General features: G+C 36.0%; 1 protein-coding gene across 3 annotated transcripts in view; it reads right to left on the bottom strand.

Annotated features, from left to right (window-relative positions):
• Positions 1–22,432, bottom strand: part of EXOC2 (exocyst complex component 2) — a 231,880-nt gene that overhangs the window by 166,864 nt on the left and 42,584 nt on the right. For 2 of the 3 annotated variants that reach the window (XM_027841894.1, XM_027841975.1), the window contains 4 exons: positions 21,903–22,079; positions 19,318–19,444; positions 7,457–7,570; positions 4,638–4,762 (listed from right to left, as the gene is read on the bottom strand). In XM_027841894.1, coding sequence (XP_027697695.1) covers positions 4,638–4,762; positions 7,457–7,570; positions 19,318–19,444; positions 21,903–22,079 — 543 coding nt within the window. Of the gene's footprint in view, positions 1–4,637; positions 4,763–7,452; positions 7,571–19,317; positions 19,445–21,902; positions 22,080–22,432 lie in introns of those variants that run through there. The other variant, XM_027842046.1, reaches the window with a different exon arrangement.

Below are 22,432 nucleotides of genomic sequence, written 5' to 3' on the forward strand. Positions count from 1 at the left end.
TCAAATGTTTCCTTTATGTATTTGGATGCTGAGGCACCTGGAGTGTATAAGTTTATTACTGATATTGGTTTGTTGTTCCTTTCAGTACAATTTAGTTTCCTTGTGTATCTCTTTATATATATATTTTTAATGTTTTTGCTTCATCACATGATGGCAATTATTGCTAGGGATTCACCTGATGTATAGTTAAAAAAAAAAAAAGTTTTCCATCCTCCTAGTTTTATTTTGTGATGTCTTTGTTTTTTAAATATGTTTCTTGTAAGCAAGAGATTGTAATGTTGTTTTCTTATCCAACCTGTCACTCTTTGCTTTATTGGATTATTTAATCCATTCACATTTAAAGTTATAAGAGTTAGGTTTATACCGTCTTCATCTAACGCTAAAACTTTTTTTCAAGTTATGATGTCCCCCCTCTTCTGCTGTTTCCTCTATTTACTTTAATCTTTTCTTAAGGTGGCCCTGTTCCAATTGACTCTCTTCCTTTCACCCCTGATTCCCTCTGTCTTGTTATCCCATTCCCTTTAGGGTTTTATTAGTTCCTTCTCTCCCGCTTTTTATCTATTTATATGTTTCTTCCCCCTCTTTTTTCTTCTCAGTTAGGTAAGTAGATTCCTCCTTCCCCTTCTCTTCTTTTTAGTCCTATTCATTCTTTTTAAATTTCACTCTCCTTTCCAAAAAAGGATTCTCTTACTTTCTTCATTATTCATTTCCTCTTTCTGTTTATCCAGACCCTCATTCTCTGATTCATGACCCTTAAAATTATCTTGTATCTCATTTTTCTCTATTCTTCATGCAATCAAAGCTTCCAGGGTATCCATTCTAGGCTCCCTTTTAAGTGCTTTCTGCCAACCTTTTAGAGTTTGCTCTGTGGATACCCCTTTTCCATCATGCTTCACTCCCAAAACAATACCAATTACTGCAGGTGTCAGAGAGGACAATGCCCCAAGGTGGGACCCCTCCCTTGCCATATTTCAAATTATACAACCCACCAGTGATCTATGCCCTCCCTTGATAATCTTTTTCTTTCCTACAGATGCCTGGTGTCCATACACTCCCATTCCTCTAAGCACCAGGCTCCCCACCTCCCTGAACAAGTAGACTTTTCAAGCAACATATTCCCCTGGCCTCTTTCAGTGTAAGGTTATTTTCTCTATTGATTGACCAATCTCTCTTCAACCATAGGAGCATTCATTAATGGAGCCCCTTTAGTGGAGGAAAGTAAGGCTTCCTTCCTTTCCCTCTTCCCTTTTCAATCTTTCTTTCTTCCTCCTCACCTACTTCCCTGTAGGCTCTTCTCTTTCTGAGACCAGTGAGGTCACATTCCCCTCATTGCTGACCCTTGATTTGATCCCAGCACATCACATCCTTCTCTCTATTCCTCTGCTTTCCTCCACCTCCTTTTATGTACCCTCCCCATGTTCCGTAGTCCCATAAAAAAACTGATTGACCTCTAGGCAGGATGTTGCCAGGTTCTATCTATAACGCCTGCTATCTGCCTCTTTACTCCCACCAGATTTCCACTTTCATCCTGTCTCCTTGTGTATATTCAGAAAGAAGTCTGTTATTGGTTTCTCTGTTGTCACTCTGTCACTGCGGCTGACTTTGCCTGCTGCATTTATTCACCCCTGTATTTCTGCTGTTTAAGAGTCAAATAATCTCTTCAATTGTTTTTTTTTCTAAAAACATTTCAAACTCTTCTTTAGTATTGAATGTCCATCTTTTGTCCTGTATGGATTTGCTGAATAGATCACCCTGGGCTGCATCCTGTGTTTCACTGTTCTTCAGAAAACATTGTTCCATCCTCTCCTTTTTCTAATGGGTATGGAATAGTCTTGTGTTATTTGAATCTCCTTTCATTTGTATTTGTATTTCTTTTGAGGGTTTGCAAAACTTGTTCTTTCTTAACTGAATTGTTAAATTACACCACTCCGTGTCTTGAAGTTTGCAGCCTTGGTTTTTTGGTTTTTTTTTTTCCTGGAGGCAATATGAATTCTTTCAATTGGAATTTCATTTTCTATGTTCAGAAGTTCTGGGTAATTCTCTATATTGTTTCCTGCATTATGGCGGTAAGGTTTTTTGTTCTGTCATATTCTTTTGGGAAACTTACGATCCTTAGGGTGTCTCTACACATCCTGTACTTGAAATCACCATGTTTTGTTCGCATAGGCAGCCTATTTTCTTTTAATGCTTTTGTGTTTTGCTTCTCCTTTCAGCTGTCCACTTCTGTGTATTTGCATACCCAATCTATTCTCTTGTTTCTTAGGTGGGGTTTACCATAGTAGATTACGGTTTTTCTATTCTGCTTGTTATTTTTGCTGTTTGGGATATAAATTATGCTCTGATTTACATTTCTCTTTTAAACAACTAAAACACCGTGTCATGGTTCCATGTTCTAAATTCTACAGGGTCCTGTGTCTCATCAAATTTTGGATCATTTTCCTTCATTTTGCAATATTTATTACTAGATCTGGAGACCATGTTTCCTTCTGTTGTTACTATTTTTCCTCTATTTATGATCAAGGTCTTTGAGTTTTCTTCTTCCTGAAATCTTTGGTAATTTGTCCCCTTCACCCTCCTTATTTTCTTTATCACTCACTTTCTGACCTCCCTTCCCTCTGATTATGGCTTCCTTGGGGGCTGGACCTCAAAGCATTTTTCAGCCTCCTTCCACCCTGTGCAACTCATGGTTCACCAGCCTAGGTCTCTTCCTCAACTGACTTTTGGGTTGTCTGAACTGGTCTCAGTTGGGTGCTGTGCTTTTTCCCTCAGACTTGGAGTGCTGCAAAGTCTCCCATATGCAGTTTGCTGTCCTAGTGACCTGTCCCATCACCTCTGTTCCTCAGTTCTCCAGCCCAGCAAAGGCAGTTCAGAACCTATTTTGCCTGGCACCAGTACTTCAGAGCTTTGTAGTGCTGATGCTTCTGGGTGGCAACCCCCAGCAGGCTTTTGCTCCTGAAGTGCTATGGCCAAGCAGGCTGTTTAGGAGAAGCAAAATTCCAGAACCTTGTGCCAGGATCTCCGTGGCTCTGGAAAAAGAGAGGGGAAATCAAGGTGTAGGAATAAGTTTTGTGGTAAACCTGTGTCCTGTCCTCTGGTCTGGCAGTGCAGTCACAATGTCACTAGTATAGGAAGTGGGGAGGTGATGCTACATAAGCTCAGGGTCAGTAAGCATCAATTCACAGGTTTTTTTTTTCTTTATCTTCTTTTGGATTCGGGTTTGATAGACCATGGAGACATCTGAAGTTGCTTTAACTTTGGTGTGTAATTTCTGTTTTGGAGAAGTTTGAGAGGTCATAGGGATCAGAGAAAATGTCTAGTCCTCCATCTTGTTGCTCATATGATCCAGAAGTTTCTCACCAGATGAGAATCATGGAAGGAAATCAAGAATATAAAAACTTTGGAGACCCAGAATAAAAGCAATTCTGGTGACAGAAAAAGTGTGTGTGTGTCTGTGTGTGTGTATGTGTCTGTGTATACCTGTATACACTGAAGAAACTAAGAAGGAAAAGATCTCCCCATCCTAAAATACAACACAACAAAATAAACAAACACACAAACAAAAACCACCTTTCACTACTCCTCCAAAGTCCTCACCTGGGAGTTCCCTATAACAATGAAATTACAGGTCCAATCCCTATTCCTAACATGTAGTCAGTAACCATCATGAATATTATTCTGTCATATTAAATTTATTTTAAATCTTATTGGATGGCAACATTAAATTCTACTTAGGTATGCTCACTCTTTTCTTGCTCATGGGACACGTCAAATAACTAGAACAAACATTTTTAGGATTAGAAAAAAAATAGAACTATGGTAGAACACCTAGAAAATTTGGTGATACCAGATATTCTCATATCTCCTTTCCTTCTATCCTATGATTTCACTATTTTCTGAGGACCACAGACAGACCTGGAAACTGACATAGGGCAGAGGAAATGCTGACTCTGGATTTCGAAAAATACTCAAAGTTTAAAAAAAAAAAAAGGAACATGAGTTTTGAAAGCAATTAAGTTAGTGGTAAAATAACTTTTGTTAACTTAAGGCAGTGTTTTAAAAAATAAAACAATGAAACAAAAATAATCTGAATTAAAATAATTTAACTATTTTATTGGTTTAATTCAGTACTTGGTCTGTTTGTCCCTTTTTGCATTTGAAGACCACATTACAGACTTTGCAACATGCGGGAAGGAATGGGGAAAAGGAAGTGTGAAAAACAGTATCAAAGCAACAGTCCTCACATTGGCTGATACTTTTAAAGCTAACCATCTATATACTATACTATATACTACTATAACTCTAAAAGAATACAATGATAAAAAAATATTCTGAGGTTTTACCTCCTAGAATTCAGTTTTCATACGAGCCCAAAAGATTTGAAAATCACCAATCGACAAAATAATCTCTTGTCTCACACATGTTGGAAGAGTCAAAATAAAAGCCTCAGAGGCAAAGAATTAAAGTACCAAATCTTCAAAGAGTTTTTAGCTTAGTCTGCAACAAGTATTTATGGCACTTATTATATCTCCACTTTTATAAATACAGAATGAATGTAGCACACTGTAAATATTCTACAAGCACAGTGTCATGTTTCTATCACTGAAGCTCCTAGCAGATGATTCTGAGTATCAGTTTACCTGAGAGGGCATCTTGTGCCTCAAAAAAAGTGCTAAGCCCTCCTTTCACATATGCTAGACTCCCTTCATTTTTCTTGTTCGCTTGTTTCTTCAGGTTGCTGACTGCCATTTTAAGCTGCTCAAAGCTGAAATTACACAAATGGAAACAAATGTTTAGCAATCATACCATGAACAAAAATGTATTCAGATAATTCATTAAGCACAAGATTCATATTATGTTATAATCTATTTTAAGACGCATACAGAATACAATTCCTATCAGATTAAAAACAAAAAGTTTTCAAATTCTCATGAATGTTCAAATTTTTCAATTTATCATAAGTTATAAAAGGTCAGCTATGTAAAACTAAAATGGCATTTTCAAACATATTTGGCCATTTGGTAATAAATATAAAAATATATGTGTGTGCAAATGTTGTTTACCATTTTTTATCAAGGACTTGTATAAGGTCAGAGGTGGCATTCTTATTAAATGTACAGGTAGCACACAAAGTTGGATGGGACGATGCTGGATGACAGAGTTAGGATTCAAAAACACTCTGAGAGGCTAGAGTACTGGGCTAAATCTAGTAAGATGAAATTCAATATGGATAAAATATAATATTATACTTGGGTTCAAAAAATCAATTTCATAAGAATAGGATGGGGAAGCCTGGATAGACATGAATTTGTCTGAAAAAGATTTAGGGTCAAGATATAGCAGCCAAAAAAGCTAATGGACTCCAAAGCTGCACTGAACACGGCTTCTAGGTAATAGTCTCTCTGTACAAAGTCTTCATCAGATCTCCTTTGGCGTTTAAGATGAACATTGTTAAGCTAGAGAATTTTCGTAGAAGGGCAATTCTGACACAGCAGAGGACCTTTACTCACTGACTTATCATGATCAGCTGAAGGAACTGAGGATGGAGATGAAACAACAAGTCCTTAAGCCTTCTCCACCACTGGTAAGTTTCAACTGGAGCCTCCATTTTGTGGAGAGGCCCAAGCCAGCCTTCATTCTTCTGACAGGCCCCCTGTTCCTGACTTCCAGATTTCAAAACCATGCCCCCTCCTGACTTCCAGATTTCAAAACCATGCCCCCTCCTGACTTCTAGATTTCAAAACTATGCCCCCACACAATGGATATCTTTTTCTCCTCACCCTTCCCTTTTGTGCCGTGTCATCCCTTATTAGAATGTAAGCCCCCAGGGGCAAGGACTTTCTTTTGTGCTTCTTTCTATTTGTATCCCCAGTGCATAGCACAGTTCTTGGCACAAAAGCAAGTACTTAATAAATGTTTCCTTTATTCTTTTCCTTTCCTCCTATGTTCAAGTACATGGAAAAAAGATTAGACTTGTTTTGTTTAACCCCAGCAATGGGCAGAAGTAGCAAAGATGCAAATTTAGGTTTGATGTCAGGAAAACTATAGGAACTATTAGATTGTCCATAAGTGGAATGGCCTATCTCAAGAGGTATGGTGTTTCCTTCCTTAGAGGTCTTTAAGCAAAGGCTGCATAACTGTTTGTTTGGTGAGTATGGATGGGTACACATATACCTGCACCCATATGTTAACCAAAATAACAAATATGGTCTGTTACATAAAGTATCCTGGAAAACAGTCAAACTGATAGATTCTTCAAAAAGAAAGAAACTACTGTTCTGTTCATGTACAAAAACTTAAAAGGATGAATTCCTCAGACACATAACACTTACTAGCTGTGTGACTCTGGGCAAGTCACTTAACCCCAACTGCTTAACCAAAAAAACCAAAACAAAACAAAAAACAAAAAACTGAGATCATTTCAAATAATTTTTTAGTAAAAACAGCCCACAAATATAATATGGCAATAATTTCCTTCCCACAACAACTTATAAGGCAGTATTTTGTTATAAAAGCTTATTAAAGCTTAGCTTTATCACAAGTACAAAAAAAGTTTTTTCTAGTTAATGTACATTTGTTTTCATATCTTAAACATATAGTACAAAATATTATCAAATGATCTTTAAAAATAATTTAAAAATATTTTAGCTGTTTAAAATTATAATCCCATCTTGCAAGTAAGTATTTGCTGATGTGAGTATCTTAACATTATGAATGGATAGGTTAAATTTAAACAGCAAGCAAATAATCTGAATATCTGAAACTAAAGAGTCAAGTGTACTCTCCTGCTATTTCAAGGTAGATCTTAAGGAATGAGAAACTAACTTTCTTCTTCTTCTCTGGTCAGGGGAAAAAATGTGAATTCAGATCACTCTTGGGACTGGATCATGCTCAGCTCATTAGTCTGTGTTAAATTATTTTCAGAGAAGTGCTGGAAAGGGAACTAAATTTTAATGGCTTACAACATTTTAGGCATTTACTTCCTAGGATGTCATATCAGGACATATGTCTATGGCATACAAAAGTCTTATTCCAATGTGTCACACAGGTATGGCTGTAGTCTTGAATTCTCAATGGTTATGTCTGTAAATTGAAAGTTTTAGCAAAGCTAGAAAAGTTTTAAATACAGGACAAATGACAAACTGTATGTCTGTTGTCAAATGACCAATTAAGGTCCATTATTAAGTGATAATTTTTTTTTCAGCCAAAGAAGAACATAAAAGCTATCTACTATGGTATAAAGAGGCCACAATCTGGATAGGCAGGAGATAGTACTCAGGAAAATGAAATCAGAGATGCCTACAGTATTACGTTATAATCTCGTCTAACATTACCTCACATATGAAGGAACAAAAAAAATGCTGATTTTTGGAAACCTTAAGGATTGCTATCAACTTTGATGTAAATCTTAGCTGCCACATGACACAAATAAATAGTTTTAATTTGAATACCTACAAACCTGGTAGTTGAGTGGTTCTCTATCAGATACCAGGCAGCTGAGAAGTTCTCACTAGTAAAATCAGCACTCATTCCATGGAACAGTGTTTCCAAGTCTTTCTGGGGAAATTTGCTTCTAAAAGAGAAATGTTAAGAATGTTATATCTGAAAAAGAAATAAAAAAGAATGTTATATCTATATAACAATGAATGTTAAAAGACATCATATAATATTACATGACAGTATGCAATAAAATCATACAGTATTTGAAACATAAACATATATATACAAACACTATACCTAAGTGTCATTTTCTTGCATATATATGTTACTTGAATATTTCTAGAAATTAGTAAGTACTCCTCCATCTACTGACAGAGGCTATAACGCACCTTGAACTTAGTGGATGGTCTTCAAGAATTACAGCTAAAAAAAAAAAACCTGTACTGACACCAGCCTGATGCTAAGCTTCTCCAAGTATAGACGAGTTAAGTCTGCCATTAGACCTGTAGTTGATCAACACCTCTCCAGCTAGGTAGAACCTGCCACAACTTGTGCTAACGGAGCCTTGGAGAATCCACTGACACTGCCAAACTCAATGAAGGACTAGAGTACAATTTTAACAGAAACAGAACAATACACTAAATGAAAATACTCAGGAGTCATGAAATGTCCAGACAGTCCCTATTTTCTCAAGGCTGGTACAAATTTATCAGAAGACACAAGATACGAGGCACAAAAATCATTAATTCAAATAGAACTGGACAAATATGAAAAGCAGCATGGCATAGTGGATAGAGAGCTAATTCAGAGGAAGATATGGGTTCAACTCCTGCCTCTGAGACATCCTAGCTATGTGACCTTAGGTAAGTCTTCTTAACCTCTTAGTGCTTTAGGCAACAAGACTTTAAGTTACAAAGAAGGTGACAACATAAACTGGTTGAAAGTTTCCTGATGTGGAAATTCAATATGCTAATGAAATAACAGATCTAGGCCCTATACAATATAAGAGAAGTCACTAAAATGATATGCATGCTAAAGAGTCCTGATGACAGAAAGACTAGTAAGAGAGAAGAGTAAATTCCCAGTTCAGACATACTCTTACTTACATGCTTTTGGGATAAAGAAAATAAAAAAATCCAATCTGACTGAATTTAGCTTTGACTTTTAACTAACAAAAGCAGAAATAATTTTCCATTAGTATAATTAAATTTATTTGACAATTATTTTAAAGAAAGGAATGGACCTGTCATTTCACAGGTAAATGGAAATCCCAGATGAAGAAAACTCCCTCTAACAATGCAGGTTAGTATCTTCTCTGAGACTGATCATCTCAGAGAGCTCACTGGATTCACTGACTTTCCCAAAGTCATAAAGCCAGCACGCATCAAAGATAGGGCTTGAATTCAGGCTTTCTCAGCTCCAAGGCTAGCTCTAGCCACTACACTACTCTGTCTCTCAGAAGATAAAAGAGCATTATAAGGATCTCTATTTAAAGTATCTAATTATAGAATAATTGAAAAAATACGTATTTGTGTAAAATAATAATTTTAAGAAAGCTATCAAAGGTCATGCATGTACCATCTCTTATCAATATTCTTAGTATCTAGTAACATGATCAATTCTTAACTGCTAAAGTGGAAAAATGTGTTGTACATCGGGCACTGTGCTAGGCGCTAGAGATACAAAGACAAAAAAGCAACAGTTCTTGCTATCAAGAAGCTTACCTTCTATTGGGATTAGAAAGCACAGTCAACAATAAATATTTATACAGTTAAGTAGATACAAAGTTTGTTTATGCTTGTTTTTTGTGCAGACCTATGATTTCAATGGTATAAGGAACTCCAATAAAGGAAACTCCTTACAGTTTATGGTCTTAAGAGAGGTGCCTTGGGACAGTAAGAGGAAGATCACTTGCCCAGGTTAATACAACCAGTAGTTGTCAGAAGTGGGACTTGAACCCACGTCTTTCTGGCTCTGAGGTATGTGCTCTACCCACTATGCAATGCAAAGGAATTTCACAAAGGAGAGAATAGTAACAAATGAGAAGATTTTGAAAAGTCCTCAAATAAGAGGCAATTAGGAAGTCATTGAAGATTTTTGAGTAAGAAGGTGTCATGGTCAGATCAATATTTCAGGAACATCAACTTGGCAACCATAAGAGAGATGGACTGGAGAGGTAAAGAGACTTAAAATAGGGTGACCAACTGACGGCTTCTACAGTAGTCCTGGCGAGAGGAGATAAGAGCTTAATTGCTGAGTGAAGGGAAAGAAACATGAGAGATTCTGAGGTAGAATTGAAGACAAATGACTAGATATGGGGCTGAGGAAGAAAAGAGTTATGGATGACTTCAAGTCTGTTAATAGAAAGGATGACACAGTCAAGTTTGGGGTTGTTTGGAAGCAGGATGAATTTTGGGTGGAAATATAATGAGTTCTAGTTTGGATATGATAAATTTGAGGTGTCTTTGAGACAACCGGGTGGAGATGTCTAAGAAGCAGTTGGTAACATGAACCTGGTATTTAAGAGAGAAATATTAGGGCTCAGCATATAGATTTGAGAGGCCAAAGAGAGAAGAGTATCTAGAACAGACCCTTGGGGGGATGGCTACTTGTCACACATACCGTAGAAGGGATTCTTATTCTGATATGGTTTTGACAATAGACGACTTTTGAAGTTATTCCTCTAAGATTTTGTGATTCTATGATTTTTAAGAGCACAGAAGAACAAAATGAGAGTGTGAAAGATAGAGACCTGAGGGATACTCACATTTAGGAGTTGGAAGGAAAATGAACCAGTTGAGATAGAATGAATGAATGAAAAAGTATTTATTAAGCTCTATATGCCAAGAATTGTGCTAAGCACTGGGGATACAGATAGAAAAGCAATAAAGTCCCCACCCTTGAGGAGTTCACAAAGAGAAAACAGTCAAAATTAGTCCTTCATTTTACAGATGAGGTTAGCACCCGAGTGTTCTGTGTGCTGGGGTGCCAGCACTCCTAACCCCTAAATTTCAACATTTTGGTGGCCCATATGGGGAAAATTGCCTAACCCCAAATTCTTCTCCGGCCAAGACTAGAAGGCACATAGCTCCCCCCCCATCTTTCCTGCCCTGCAGTTGGGGTCACTATCCAAGCACCAAGGCTTGGAGGTGCTTTTCGGGCAGAGAGTTACGAGGCTGTCTTGCACTCGGCCTGATGCCCTCAGGCTCTTGGTCCACCGGTTTGGTTTGAGGCCATGGATCTGGGGACACCTTCCACAGCATATAGGATGCCCTCTCTGGAAGCGGATGCCCAATTCTGTCAATTCTCTCTGAGCTAGAGAACTGGGAATACTGTAGGTGCTTTTTGGTTCCCTGAGGCTTACTTACTTCCTTCCCTCTAAACTCCTGGATCCTCCTTCATGGAGGTTACAGGGGAAAGTTAGAACAGTGAAAAGCATCTTAGTAGATTCTGGAGGTTTTATGATCAATCATTAAGAACTTTTGAAACTCCTCCTTACAATCCTGGTCACTCCTTTCTCCTACCCCCTTCCCTTGAGTCAAGAGAGTATCTATCAACCCTTCTCATAGGAGAAGAGAATTTCACCCTCCCCCCCTCCACCTTTGAATTCGTCCTCCCCCACCTGGTAAAAGGAAGGAGGGGGAAGTGAGAAGCGGCAGCAGCTACAGCGTGGGCCCCACGGGCAATGGCTGTGGGTCCTGGGGCAACCTTTGCCTGTAAGCATCACCCAGGTTCAGCACATCCTGCTCAAGGTAAAGAAGCTAGCCTCCAAACTTGGGTAAGCACACTCTTAAAGTTGTAGCTTTAACTGTTAATGATGAGATGCTGATTCTCTATGCAAAGTAATTTGGAAGTGCATTTAACAAAATTGAAGTCATCTGATTGGTAATGGGTTGGTTTCAAGTTTCAAACTGGTGAACTTTTTGTATCAGTTATGTCAAGCAACTTTTCATAATTTCATTACCACTAAAATAATTTGGCTATTGTTGGTTATTGTTTTAATGTGTAAACTTGCCATAAAGCTTGTTTGAGGGAATCTCTAAAGATTGGCTTTTTATACCAGGACAAACTTAAGTTTGAGATGTAAATCCTGGAAAAGTTTCTCCTAAGCTGTGATTAATGAAACTTGCTGTTTGAGGTAAAAGCTCCTAGGATTTTATTTTGAGTTGTCTGATGGATCATAATAATCCATTGATAATCAATAATCCACTATCTGAGAGAAATGCCACAAGCTACTCAGAGAATGTGATACTGGTGGGAAATCAGCATGAGGAAAAGCTGAGAGGACAATTTTAGTCTCAGTCTAAAATGGGATCCTCCTGGCTCAGTTTCCCCATTATGTTCCTTTGAAAAGGAATGTCACTTACCTGGCTATTCCTGAGTCTGGCTATGAGGTGGATTTGATACTGCATGGTTAGAAAACTGAATTATCTGAATTCAAACAATCTCACTTAAATGGAACACAAGTCTAAAGCCATGAAATAAACAAATATACACAAAGGTCACTGAACAGCCAAAATGTATTTTTTACAAAGCCCACGCTCATATAATTCACTTATAGGAGAGAACCTCAGATGTCCACTCAGAACCTACTTCCTCTTACTTTCCTCACAATTCTAACAAAGTTGTCTGGTTTCCAAGATCACAACAGATTAGAAATAGTAAATGAAAAAAAAAGGGCTACTAAAGGCAGGCACACTAATAGCAGTGAGAAGTAACAGCTGGCAGCAAGGGAGAAGACAGACACACACAAACACACATGCGCACACACAGATACACAGACACACACAACACTATAACAAGACAGTTCAAAAAGCATCGCAACAGTAAACCTTTTAGCATAAAGGTGATGGCACCATTAGACTTCAATAAACACTGGAAGCATCCTGGCATCATAGTTCATTACAACAACTGACACATATTATGAAAACCTGAGCCAAACCAAAATTAAATTATGCTACATATGCTTTTTTAAGAAGTCAAGGAACTATATGATAAAGTTCAGAATGTTTTAAGCAAACATGGTTATTTTTATAAGTCTTGGTTATTAAAGAGGAGACAAACGCTATTTGGAAAAACTAATTATCTAGAATGACAAATTCTCCTTTAAGATTATGGAAAGCCAAAAGTTTAGTGTACCACATAATTATAATCCATTTTGTAATATACTGTGCTTTAAAAAAACCATATATGCTTCTTAAGAATAAATAAGTAAACATTTATTAAACGTCTACTATATCCCAGAAACTCTGCTAGACACTAGGGATGAAAAGACAAAAAAAAAACAAAAACAGTCCTTGCCCTTAAGGAACTTATATTCTGTTGGGAGAGACAACATGTACATACAGAAATATATACAAAATAAGTACAATGTAAATTTTAAAACAAGAGGCACTAGTAGTCAAGAGGAAAAGGAAAGAGGCCTCATAGTGAAGATAGCATTTGTGTTTAACCTGAAGGAAACTAGGGATTCTAAGAGGCTGAGGTAAGGAAGAATGCATTCTAAGCATGGGAGAACTGTTTGTTAAACATTCAGTTGGGGTAGAAATAATTTATATAAAACAAATTATTATTTATATTTAATCAAACAAAAATATACTTAAGTCCTTAACTTCTAAGATTGAATCCTAAGTTGATTTCACGTATTTTTCTACCAAAAATTCTAATTTTTTTTCTATAAACGTTGCCTTAGCCTCACAATGTTCCTTACAGGCAGGAAAAGGCAAACACTATCAACATTATTTTAAAAGACAGTGAAATAAAAGTGTCATAAGTGAATTACCCATAATCACACAATAAATCAAAAGGCAACCTTAAACAGAAATCAGATGTGCTTCCAGAAAAAAATATAACAATGTATACTTAGTAGTAATGGTCTGTCCCCTCCCTTTCTGTTTCCATTGTCCTATTAGTTCAGGTTTCCATAACCTGTTGCCTGGGGTAACAGCCCTCAAATAAGTTTCCTTGGTATTTAGTTGTTCCCTTCACCAATTCGTCCTTTACAGGGCTGCTGAGCTAATCTACCTAATATACAATTCTGTTGTACTTCCCAGCTTAGTAAACATTCATTGGCTCCCACTTAGAGAATAAAATACATACTGCTTTCTCTGGCATTCAAGGCTAGAGAAAATCATACTACTTTTCTTCATACAGTATATATTTTAGCTAAACCAGACTACTAACTTTTGCCACATCTTGCCTGCCTTCTTTCTTTCCCTGTGACCCAGAGGACAGGAAAGAAATATGATGATGCTAGTTTGACAAAGTATAAAAGACAAAGAAGTTAGATGAGCCTGCTCTCTCTCTCTCTCTCTCTCTCTCTCCCCCCCCCCCCCCCCCCCCTCCCCCCCCCCACCTCCCTTCTCTCCCTTTCTCCCTCTCTCCTTTTCTCCTTCCCTCCCTCCTTTTCTTCCTTTTTCTTTCTTGCCTTATTGATAAGAAACACCTAAGCATACCTTTGGGCAAAGGTGAAGGAACAAATAGTGATAGATAAAAGGGATGAGATGATTGACAAAATAATGAAGTTGAAGGGACAGGATCAAGAGTACTGGAAAAGGGATTAACATTGGCAATGAGAGCTACTAATTTATTTTAAAAAAAAAAAGGAAAGGATAAGTGAAGGCCTAGGAAAGCTATAGAACTAAATGAAACGAATTAAAAATCACTTAATAATGCTTACAATGTGCCAAGTACTGTGCTAGTGATACAAATAAAATATCAAAGATAGTCTCTATCCTCAAGAAGTTTACATCCTAATGGAAGAGACAACAGGCTTTGGGGAGTGGTGACTAGACAGACCTACTTTGGTCCAGGATTAACCTTCCGGGATGATGGATGTGGTGACAGGAAAGTAAAACAACACCCTTCATCCAGGAATAATGGTGAAGTGATCTGAATATAGTTAGGAAACTGCCAAAGTAATATAAGCTGCTCCCTGCTCTCCCCCACCAAACAAAAAACAAAAAACAAAAAACAAAAAACAACCTAGAGAATTCTAGCTATGTACTCATAGTTTAGGGGAAATAAGTTTTTTACTTGGATGATACGTAAGATAATAAAATAGAATGACTACAAGATGTTTTCACTAGCGGGCAGAAAAAGATGTACTTTGACAATGTTCCTAATTTGATTCAGTATATGATAAATCGATGAATCCTAAACTGGACTGCAAACCCCTGGAAAGCTGTAGAGTTACTATAAAGAATTTGCCAGGCACTGTCATTATATATTTTCTTAAATAACTCTTACTTAGAGTACAATTGCTATTTTGTGAGATCCAGGGAACTTCCTGATGTTAATAAGGAGTCCTCGTATCCGAAAATAATGGAAACCACGGGGACAAATTTCAAAATAGTTTGAGTCAGAATATCTAGATTTCTGAATTTGAACCCTCTGAATATGGGTTTTAAAGTTTGGTAAAAATAGATGCATAGATTTCACAAGCAAAGTTACAGTATTTGATAATTTACTGTGATTTAGCTTGTCTATTTTTCCAGAACTGCTGCTATAATTCTGAGTCAGTGTAAATTTAGATAAATATATCTATTAAATTTTCACAAAAATATCTTTATTAATGATCCAAAAAAACATAATTTCTTGCCTTCAATTTGTTCTTCCTTCCTCTCCTATCATCTTCACACCCTTCCACTTGCCCCCTCCCCCTGTCCCAATATAATATTTATTCCATTAGGTGGCAGTATAACCTCAGTCTTAAGTCTTTAAATGCTTTTAGAATCTGGTCATGAGAAGATCCAAGCATTTGTGCTAAATAGAGGGATATAGAACTATTTGGAATGTATTTAGTATGTCAGCATTTACTTCCATGTCAGAGACTGATTTATAGTAACTGCCTATGTAGTATGCAAAACAACAGCACTGTGAGCACAGTTCTAACCACAAGCATAAAGTGAGGTCAGGCTGCATTTGCTTTGCTTTGGGTTTGAGCTGTGAAGAACATTTTCATAATTAGGCAGATGTCGAGATAAAACACACAATAAACACTCACTTATGCTGACTCTGTTTTGTGTGTGTATGTATATGTGCATGTACATATGCATCTGAGTATATATTTTAAAATGTTAAGTCATTCTCAAGCTTTGACAAAAATTTTTTCACTGTTTTATGAATTAAAAATTTTTAATCTCATTCCTTACATAGACTGGTTTTCAAGATCTGGGCATTATAGCACAATTAATCTTATAAATCACAATTCCTGTAAAAATTCTAAAAAGTGTCTTTAGCCATGGCATTTGACTTCTCCACATCACATTAATAATGATTATATGGCTACCTTTCCTCCTCTAAATTCCAGTTTGCCTCCTGTTTAAAGGATAGGAAGCCTGCCTGGTTTCTACAACATAACAAATATACCATTTTTGTAGGGGAAAAAAACAAAAACAACTCTGGCTCAGCAAGCACTTGAAAAAATGCAATAGTAGAGATTAGCACTCCCAGATGATAAATTCACAAAAGTTACCAGAAATAATAAGAAAAATAATAAGAAATAGTAGTTTTTTGATTCCCCTAAAAGTTTTTTGATTCTCTAATGAGCAACGTTACTAAAACTTAGTTCAGCTAAGAAACATTAGCTGAATTTCACTACATAATTGACATCAGGTAATTCTACAGTACCTCCTAAGACTCTGAAGCCAATTATAAAATTTAATGTAATTTGAACCTTTTATCTTCTTCAGTTTAAGACATCTGTCACCATCACAATATAAGCAAATACACATACACACACAATCCACACATGCGCATGCACACACACATATATCTTTGTGACAATCAGCATAATAAATCAGAAATATAGACTTTTTACAAGCAAAATTGTAGTCTGTTCAAAGTCAAGGGTTTTTTTTTTTAACAATTAGTAACATTTTTATAAGTATCAAGGCACCATGTGTGCAAAAACAGCAGTTAAAGCTTTAGGAATATGAAGGACTTAACAGCGAAAGGAGGCCAATAAATACCAGTTGTTAAACTTGTGGGTTGAAAGACGACAGCATGCATGCTGGGTACACCAATAAAATATTTATTAAACTCTGACTCATACTAAAAGGCAACAAGGAAACTGTAGTCTGCAACTCTCACTTTCTTTTTCATTTTCAGATGGGTTGGCCACAAAACTGTATGACACCTCATTGTTCCACATTGTACTTCTGACTGTCATCTGTAGAAAATTTCCATAAACATTCACATTGCAGTTATTGGGGTCTGATTCATATACTTTCCAGAGGCAGTCCCAACACTTTAATCTGGTAATTTATCATAAGCCTATTAAGCACTTTATTACAAGTACCCACTTTGCTTAAACCATAATTCTCCAAACCTTTTCAATTAATATGTTTCACCAAGCAAATATGATTAAAACCCAGCAATTCCTCCACTGATGATGTATGGAAAAATAAACACAGATTATCTCCATGCTTTCAACTAGTTAAAGCAATTACAAATGATATCTTACTAAGAAAACTTCAAGGTCTCTGAAAGAATAAAACAAAAGTGGTCTCTGGGAATAAAAGCCGAATATATTCATCAATTCGCTAACAAGCCTAAAACTTTCACTTTATTAAGTGACCTCAGTGAAATAAAATCATAGGTCATTATTTTAACACTGCCTTAACCATTTTCTATTTATTTAAAATAAAATTCTCCTTTTCAAGGCTTAGTCAATCAAAATTCTGAGTAGATTTCTTAGATGTAGCATTTTTTAAAATAGGAAATTGAAAAGAAATTGCTTTTGGCAAGATTGTTTTAGACCTCTTCAGTTTCTATACTCACTTCCTGTCCTCATTCTTATTTTCTGGTTTTCTGACCTCTTTTTCTCCACTCCCTCACCCAGTTTTCTCCCTTAAATAGTTCCTGAGAAGAGATCCTTGGCCTTCTTCCAATGATGACTATTACCACATGTGTGACAGCTTTAAAGAGATACCATTTGTTAATTCTCTCCCCATTAGATCTCCCTTTCAATAAATTTACATTTCCCTAGATTTTAATGTTATGTACTAATATATGATTGTAATATTTATTTAGATAATCAAATTTTCCTAGAAGGCAGACCAAGGAATAGTGCATATGTAAAAGTGACAAAAAGGAGAGTAAGAGGATAAAGAAAAAAGTAGAGGCCTTTATTTGCCACCAATCACTGATTGTCCCTAACCAAGAGGTGAATACCCCAGAGTGACAGTAGGAACAAATGGAGTCCCCCAGAAACAACCATAAGAACGGAAGAGGTAAGAAGCTGTAAGTGAAGTAGACATGAGTTTAGTCAGGAGTAAGATAGAGAGAAAGCCATAAATCTAAAGAGACCTGCACTCCAGGTTTATGAAGAATGGCAATCCTGGATACCAAATTCCAAAGCCTGAAAAATTCATTCAGTGTGCCTAAAAAAGTCATTGTTCCTTAACCTAAACTTACTCCTTTATTACAAGAGTTCCCATCAGAAGATTTCTAATGGGGCTTCGTTGGTCTGTAAGCTACACTCCCCAGGAAAGCTTTGGAAAGAATCATGCCATTCTACATAGCATATTTTCCACAGTCAACTGATGCATGATGAGTAATCCAAGTCCCTATCAATCAGCATTTGCTGAGCATCCATATGGTATGGGGCACTATGATCACACTTTTACTTGGGGCCTTATTTTTCTAAATTTCTAATTATGATTATTGCTTTCTTCAAGACTCTTTCTAGTTTTAAGCTCTCAAATTCACTCCTAAAGGGCTATTCTTCAAAGAGATCACTTAGGACCACAGTGGTATAGAGTAAAGCAGAGGAAGCTGGGAGTTAGGAGACCTGAGTTCTGGCCATTGTTCTACCACTTCCTATATGACTTCAGGGAAGTAACAAGTTTCGTGCTTTTGGAATATGGAAGTTAGATTAGAGGAGATAAGATTCCTTCCAGCTCTAAGATTCAATTTCTTTATCTGTAACTAAAATAACGCTCTTAAGACTTCTCTGAAGAATAGTGAAACCCAGGTTAATCCATGATGAAATGGCTGACATTTTAAAGTAAGGATCACTATAATGAAGCGCAGAGCATGATAGATAGATACCCTACGGAGGAGTTACTGGATGACAAGAACAAACAGGCGTGAGTGGGTTGTAATTTGTCTGCTGGAGGTGGTCATCACATTGAAGAGCACACTGAAGATCTAACAAAGTAATGATGGGTCAAGTATGTGTGTCACCTAGTATGTAACAATTTATTAGAATGGGGGAAGGGAAGTTGGGTTCTAGAGTAAAAATTAGATGCAGTCTCTACATTGGAGGAACTGATTTTAAGTTAAAAAGATGACTATAGTGACAATATGAGCTGCTAAACTCTGAAATGGAAGCTATAAGTAGTAGAAATTGTCTTCCAAAAATGGAATTGTCTAGAACAGAAGTTAAAGGTTAGGAGGGGTTCTCAGAGTTCAGGTTCTCTTTGCTTAGAGACAGAAAACAGTGATAAGATTACCTTTAAAGACTCATTCTGACCTTATGGTTTTGTAATATTTCTGTTAGAAAATCAAATGAGCTTTTTGATTTTGTATTAGAAATCTTTCACCAAATATTTAAGCTTGACCTAAGTAGTGAATAAAATTAAAGCACTTTTACATCCAAAATGGTAGGGATTAAACTTTCAGGTCACTTATTGGTTCTCAAAATGTAAACAATAAAAAAGCTATAGTCTTTGCCTTAAATTTTACCTCATCAGGATGTTTACATGAAAAAAAATCATTAGGTTTTATGAATAGTGCTTAGCTTTTACTAGAAAGAATTACAATATAACAAACTGTTTTTGAGGGGATTTTTTGTTTGTTTCTCTTTCTTCACATTAAGTACATCCACTTTAAAAGTAACAAATAAACAAATAAGTGAATGCATTTGGTACTCACTTTTCAATCTCAATGCCAAGGGGATTAGCAGGACGTAAGGACAGGGGAGGAATTCCTTTATTCCTGTCCGTGCGCATATCATAATAATTCATTTCATCAACCCAGACAGCAGACTGATCCAAGATACCTAGAGAAAGCAAAGCATATATCCTTAATAAAATAAAGACTATCAAAAGACTTTTTAGTTCTTGCTATTCTAATTTTTTTTAAAACCCACATGTAAAATGTATAGTGAAGTAATATTGAGGAAGTTAAAAACAAAATACAATTATGATTAATTATCTAATCAAGGCAGCCTAAAAGCTATCAATAGCAAACTTAACACCTTACAATTCATTTCTTTACTTAACACTTTTCAACAGACAGGATAAATTAAAATTCCGGTGGAAAACTTATCTTAAAAGCAATGTACTTCTTGAAAAAAAAACTTTTACTCACTAGGTTTTACACTAAAAAAATCCCCTGTGCCAAAATGTAAATAGTTTTGCAGTATCAATTATGATAGCTCTGATAAGTAACATGAAATACAGTGACGTGAGACAGTCCTATTGTGCTAATTAAACATTTTAGATTTGTTCTAGCTTTAGAAAAAATTGCTGAGAAACATTTAGGTATGTGCAGTTGACTTAATATCTCAGAAGGCTTAATCCAATAAGAAATTTTGAGTTTATGGTGCTAGTTAGTGATCCATAACATAAACAGCTTAGGCTTTAATTTTCTGAATTTGTAAACCATGTTACAAACAGACAAGTATATTTTCCCCAAGAATGAAAAATAAAGTTGCATAAATATATTTTTTGAGAAAGTGAACTACATTTCTTTCACTCTTTTTTCATGTAAACTTATTTTTTTCTATGAATAGTATGGCAAATTGATATGGGATAATAATTTTAGAACTAAGGATGAATCAATTTACTTTTACCTCTAATTTATAAATAAGAAAACTAAGATCCATAGATGTTAAATGATTTGCCAAATATCACACAAGTAGTAAGGAGTAGAATCAGGCTTTAATGTGCTTTATAAAGCCTAAAGTTATCAATGTCAGCTACTATTATTATTTTTATTATTATTATTAAAAGCTTACAACATAAAAATGGTAAACAAGACATCAAAACAATATGACTTGCTGTTTATTTGTAGATTACTGCCATCAGTGCTGCCAACACAGCTGTTAGTAGTAAAGTATTCTACTTTTTTAAAGGACAAATGTAGTTGACACCAGAAAAATCTTTCTCTTCTTTGATGAGGTGCAATGTGTCTTTAGATCACATGAAGGAAGTAAAGGGCCACAAAGTTGAGTTTGTTACCAGAGTCATTTTCGAGACTCCTCTGGAACTGAATGAGAAAAAAATCTAATATAGAGCATTGTGACTATTTCAGTGGCACTCAAGATGGGTTTTATTTTTTTGGGGGGGGAATGAAAAGTAGAGATGAAAATAACATTCATAATATTGAATTTAATAAAGAAGCAAAGGGATTTAATTTGAAAGAGGTTTAAAAATGAGTAAGCCAGTTTGAGGGCACATGTGAGTTGTACCCTTAAAAAATGTCAAAATTAAACCCCTAATCACCTTGGTTAACTTGGCTAACCAAGGTAGTTTAAATTTTGAGCCAGTAAACTGTTTTGATTAAGTCATAAATTCACTGCAAAATAGTGTCTTCCTCTATATATCTGGGTTACTTTATTGATTCATTCAAGGTGCTTTGAAATAAAAGATGATAATACTGTTATTTACAAATATATGAACACAAAATAAGATAGCTCTGGATTATGTCATATTTCTTTAAATTACTTCATGTACTACCAAAACTCATTTCTAAGAGTGAAGAGTATGAATCTAGGGATCTGAAATGTCTCTGAAGACACCACAAGAAGTTTCTGGCTTTTCTTTTGTAATTTTTTAGTTAAAAAAGAAAGAAATGAAGGAAGGAAGAAAGAGAAGAGAAAACAGAAAGTCACATATAATTTGTATATATTTGGATTACATGGGAAATTTTTCTTTATATTTTTTTGGAGAGAGGGATAAAAACAAATTTATGCAATTCATTTTACCAAGTTAGCAGCTAGACATGTTGGGGGAGAGCATCTAAATGAACCATTTTGCAATGGATTTGGGTTCTCACAAGTATAAAACCAACTCTTAAACTGCCTGCCAGTTAGGACTGACATTCAAATCTTGGCCTTGACACCTGTCTGACCCTGAGTCAGTCACTTTATACCCCTGGGCCTTAATTTCCTCATCTGTAAAATGAGAGGTTGAACTAGATGAGCTCTAAGTCCTCAGCTCTAAGTCCATCACCCTATGATCCTTCTCTTGAGAGAGGAACAAAGAACTGTTAACCAGGTTTAATTGTTAATATGTGTGTCTTTTTTTACAACACTGTCTCACTTTGTTCAAACACTTCTCTTATAGAAAATGCAGATTTAAACCCCAGTGTGGTACAAATAAACATAAAATATTAATTACAAGCATCTGAATTAAATCTGAGAGAAAATGAAATTCAAACTAATGAGTATTTTAAAAAACTTTTTTTAAAATTTTACTTGTTTCCCTTATTAGACAGAAGGATAAAAATCATACCAATCTTTTCTGGTTTGAGAAGCTTGAAAGACACCGTAGAGGTTCCTTTTCCTCCCGATTTTGTTGTGACAATGATGTCACCCTTGTCATTTTTAGCTTGTCCCACTCGACATACTATTTTACTGGCAGACATCCATTCTGCAGTCAGGAGGCAATTGTGTCCACAAATTGTCAAACCTGAAAAATTAAAGCAATCAATGAAGTGAAAACAAATAACAAATTCCGCATTATGTCAGCTGTTTTCTGATGTCAATACCCATCAATCAATCAACAAGAGACCGTTATGTACTAGGAATGTAAAGACAAAAGTGAAACATTCTTGCCCATACATGGAAAAATAACATGCACATATAAAGATACATACAAATAGAAATTATCTGTTGGAGGGGAAACATTAGCATTGCATGACAGAAAGTCTTCATGTGGCATCTGAGCTGAGCTTTGCAGGAAACTAAGGAAACTAAGAAATCTAAGAGGCAGAGGTGAGGAAAGAGCACATTTCGGGCAAGGGACATGGCCCAAGAGAAGGG

This window comes from Vombatus ursinus, unplaced genomic scaffold (assembly GCF_900497805.2).
Source record: "Vombatus ursinus unplaced genomic scaffold, bare-nosed wombat genome assembly UNPS02000577.1, whole genome shotgun sequence".
NCBI classification, from domain to species: domain Eukaryota; kingdom Metazoa; phylum Chordata; class Mammalia; order Diprotodontia; family Vombatidae; genus Vombatus; species Vombatus ursinus.